The sequence below is a fragment of the Geospiza fortis genome, unplaced genomic scaffold (genome assembly GCF_000277835.1).
Source record: "Geospiza fortis unplaced genomic scaffold, GeoFor_1.0 scaffold173, whole genome shotgun sequence".
Taxonomy (NCBI): domain Eukaryota; kingdom Metazoa; phylum Chordata; class Aves; order Passeriformes; family Thraupidae; genus Geospiza; species Geospiza fortis.
The window spans coordinates 4,874,813-4,878,724 of record NW_005054334.1 but is presented as its reverse complement, the minus strand read 5'-3'; the positions used below and the strand labels follow the sequence as shown (position 1 = coordinate 4,878,724).

Here is a 3,912-nt window from a genome sequence, read left to right as displayed (position 1 = left end):
CCCTTCGGGACAGCCGGGACACTGCCCCGCCGGGCTCCGAGCCACACGTTCCGCTCCCTTCCCAGCCCGGTGCTCGCAGCCCTCCCATTCCCGAGGCTGTTGGCGTCTCCTCGTCCCCCGGCACCATGTTTGTCCTGGTAGAGATGACTGACACTGTGAGAATTCCTCCCTGGCAGTTTGAAAGGAAATTGAACGAATCCATTGCTGAGGAGCTAAACAAGAAATTGGCCAATAAGGTAAAGCGTGGGTCACGTATAGGTTGATGCAGGCATCACAACATCCCCAAGCGTTCCTTCCTTTTATTTGTGCCTACTGAGGTGCGTGGGTGAGGTGTCAGAGGGGTGTAGATGTGAAGGCCATCCCCTGCCTCTGTAAACAAAGAGACAGCCACGTATCATCTCAAAGGGGACGTTTTTCTAATGGCTGATGTTGTAATGGGAAGATACTGAGACACCAGATAGGGCAGAGGAGCATGGAAGAGAAGTGAGAGCAGCTGCTGGTTTGTGTTAAAAGGAGGAATCCAAAATGCAGCCTGAAAAACAAATGCAAACTAATCCATCCAGTGGGGAGTTTAAAGGAAAAAACCCTATATAAACACATGTAGAACAGTAATACTGGAAGAGAAATGAAGCTGTAAATAGGTGATTTGGTCTGTGCTTAGTAATTGAAATACATGGTGGCAGTAAGAAGTTGGTCTTTGGTGCAGGATATAAGAAATGTTTTCTGGTGGACCTGGAGGTCAGAGTTTCCCTGTGCAGCCCCAGGACTGTGATTGGTGTATGGCTTTCAACACGGGGCAGGTGTAAAACTCAAAATGCAGCTGTAAATATGAAAGGAGCTAAAAGAGCAAGCTGAAGGGGTCGAGAGTTGTGAATAGGAGATTATACAGGCAGGTTGTGAAGAGCAAAAGGCTTCCTTCCTCTGCTGATGACTGGTAGATGCCTCAAAGTTTGTAGGCAGTGAAGCTGTCTCAGGAGTAGCAGAGAAACCAAGAGTTTGGCTCGTGTCTCCCCAGAGCTAATATAATATAAGACAAAGGCAAGTCTAGAGGCTTCTGAGATTGTAACTCTAGCAAAAAACATGTTTAGCATTTGGGCACGCTGTGGGGCTGGTGGATGATGGGGAGCTGTTTACTGTCTTGGCAGCTCAGGTTCTCTCACCACTGACAATTTCCCCAAGGGTTTCTCTTTGTAGCAGTGTTCTTTCCAGTTCTTTCCAGCGCCAGTGAAAATGGGCTCCCTCATTTGGATTGGGGTTCCCCTACGCTGCTGGTGGTGTTGAAGGCAGTGTTCCAAAACAGACTCCATCCCATTTTGCCACCCCTCTGTTGCTGCCTTTTGAAAAGGTGTGCACAGTGTATGAATTCCATAGTTTGCTTGATTTTACCTGGTGGCTTGCTTGATTTACTGCTCTTGAATTTTTTTCCTTTTGTCAGGTGGTGTACAACGTTGGGCTCTGCATCTGTCTGTATGATATCACAAAGCTGGAAGATTCATACATATTTCCTGGGGATGGTGCATCACATACCAAGGGTAAGTGCTTTTCCTCAGTTGTATTGTGTTGTAGAAGGTTAATTGATGATCTGGAAATATAAGCTGAGTTCAGTTGTTAGGAACAGTAACAACCTTAAGTTCACAGCCTTAACTGTGTTCCTGTTAGAAGGGCAAGAAGAACATGGTGAAAGTCTCTTATTTTCTTTTGGGTACAAATACAGCTTTAAATAGCCAGTCCTTCTTGCCTTCTGCAGCAGCCCATCTCTGTTCTACAATTAGAGCCATAGATGTGGGGTAAGGAAAGGGTTCCTTTAGTTGAAAATTACTGAAAGTCTGCCCACAGAAAATAAGTTGTAATAATTGGTCTGCATTTCTCTGGTATTTTTTTCTTTTTGAAGTTTATTTTCCCTAGCTAGGACATGAAACCTGTTTCTACATATAGCACAGCATTTAATGCTCCTGTACTAGCTGGAAGTTTTATGACACTTTTTTTGAAACTTAGACAGATCTGGTTCATCATACATTTCTAGTGATTTTCTTTTAATAAGAAATTACTAATTTCTCTACTTTGACTCTTGGCAAATATGAGTAAAAACTGGAAATAAATGCATAAAAGCAAATTTCATTTTTTTAAGTTAAATTAAAGGTTTAAACTGGTAAGAGATGCATTTTTCTCGTTTCAGTTTACAATGTGGAATCATAGGTTGAACACATGAAATATCTCCTGTTAGAAGGGAACTGCACTGGCTATATGTGCCTTCCCTTGTCTAAATTTTAATTCCAGTGGAACTCATTTCCTGCAAATAAAAGCTTCTCTAATACTGAAGGAGAATGTCAGGCTTTCCTGCTTGCTTTAATCTCCATCCAGCTCCTCAACTTAGAATTACTCCTTGAACTGAAAGAAGAGAACTTTTCTCTCTGAGCTCAGGAAAAAAGTCTGCTTTCAGAATCTGGGGTAGCACTTTGATAAATCCTGCTGTGTCTGGTAATAACTCTTTCTATAATGCACTGCCTAGCTTTATGTAAAAGAGGAGCACTGAGGAGGTACAGCTGCAATGATTAAATTGCAGTTAAATTTGTCAGAAGCATCCTTTGGCTGAGATTGTCTTTGCGTAGCATTCTTGTAATAACAAATGCCTTATGCTTAGTTAGAAACATTTTATCTAGCTAGGAGGAAAAGTCCAGTTATGTTAGAGAACCTTGTTTATCTGATAATACTTGATTTAAAATACTTCATTTAATGAAAATACAGTGTTGCAGACAAAATACAGCATTGCAGACAAAGCTAAAAGGCAGAACTATTACAAGAAAGTATAAGTTCAACTGATACTCTTGACTGTGAGCATTGTGCTTCCATCATAACTTAATCAGAGGCCATGCTCCATGTTTATCACTTTCTGTGAACTTCTTGCAAAACTGGGGAGCTGGGAACAGGACACTGCTGATCAGTTGCTGCCAGAATTTGTACGAACCAGTTAGGAATCAGAACCTTTATTCCCATTTTTCTATCTAATCAGTGCCTGTAAACAAGTCGTAAAAGAAACTGGGTGTTTTAGAGGGCATATAGGGTGTGGGATTTTGTTTTAATGGCTGCCACCCTGTGGGAGGACTGTAGTTTACTAACATGGACATAACATTAATGATGTGTTTTCTTTTAAGTGCATTTCCGCTACGTGGTCTTCCGTCCCTTCCTGGATGAGATTCTGATTGGACAGATTAAAAGCTGCAGTCAGGATGGCGTCCATGGTAAACTTCTGACATTAGGGACACGTGAGCTGCAGAGCCCTTGGGGCTGTTGAGACACTGATTTTGGCTGGAGTAATGCTCTCTGTGGGCTGGTTAATGGCTATTACTGGCCTCTACTGCTGCTCTGATCTCAGGGTGATTGGTAGTCTGAGCCTGGCAGCTTCCCCTGACCTTGATGGTTTTGTCCACACTCCCTTTTCCTTTTGCCTGAGAATAACAGGCAAACCTGTCTGGAGCATGGACTGGATTTCTTTCCTTGCTTCAGTTAACAGAATTTGTTTTTTTCAAAGTGGAACTGTTGGCTTGTGTTGGTCTGATGTATTTTTCCTATAGTGCTGTGCAAATTTATATTCATTTCCTGTACCTGAAAACGTGTCAGGGAAATGTCTTTGTGAGCACAAAGTGCTGCCAGAGTCATGGAATATATAATTGATGAGTTGCTTTCCTTTCCTCTCGGAGTCTTCCATACAAGGGAGCTCTGCTGCTCAGTTGTTAAATTAGGACAATAAGGTTACCTTGGCTGCTTTTGTTGCTGAATTTGGGCATGGTCCATTCCCTGATAAAATTCAACATCATGAAATCCTAAGGGGGATGTGGGGGCTGTTCTAACTTTATATCAGTCTTTATTTAACATACTACATCTGTGATTTCTAAGCTCTTTTTTGTCACAGAC

At 42.3% G+C, this 3,912-nt stretch overlaps 1 protein-coding gene across 1 annotated transcript in view; it reads left to right on the top strand.

The window, feature by feature from the left end:
* Positions 1–6: 6 nt before the first annotated feature.
* The window catches only part of POLR3H (RNA polymerase III subunit H), a 6,438-nt gene continuing 2,532 nt past the window's right edge, over positions 7–3,912 (top strand). The window contains exons 1-3 of the mRNA XM_005421871.3: positions 7–236; positions 1,436–1,532; positions 3,153–3,239. Coding sequence (XP_005421928.1) covers positions 126–236; positions 1,436–1,532; positions 3,153–3,239 — 295 coding nt within the window. The 5' untranslated portion in view covers positions 7–125. The remainder of the gene's footprint in view (positions 237–1,435; positions 1,533–3,152; positions 3,240–3,912) is intronic.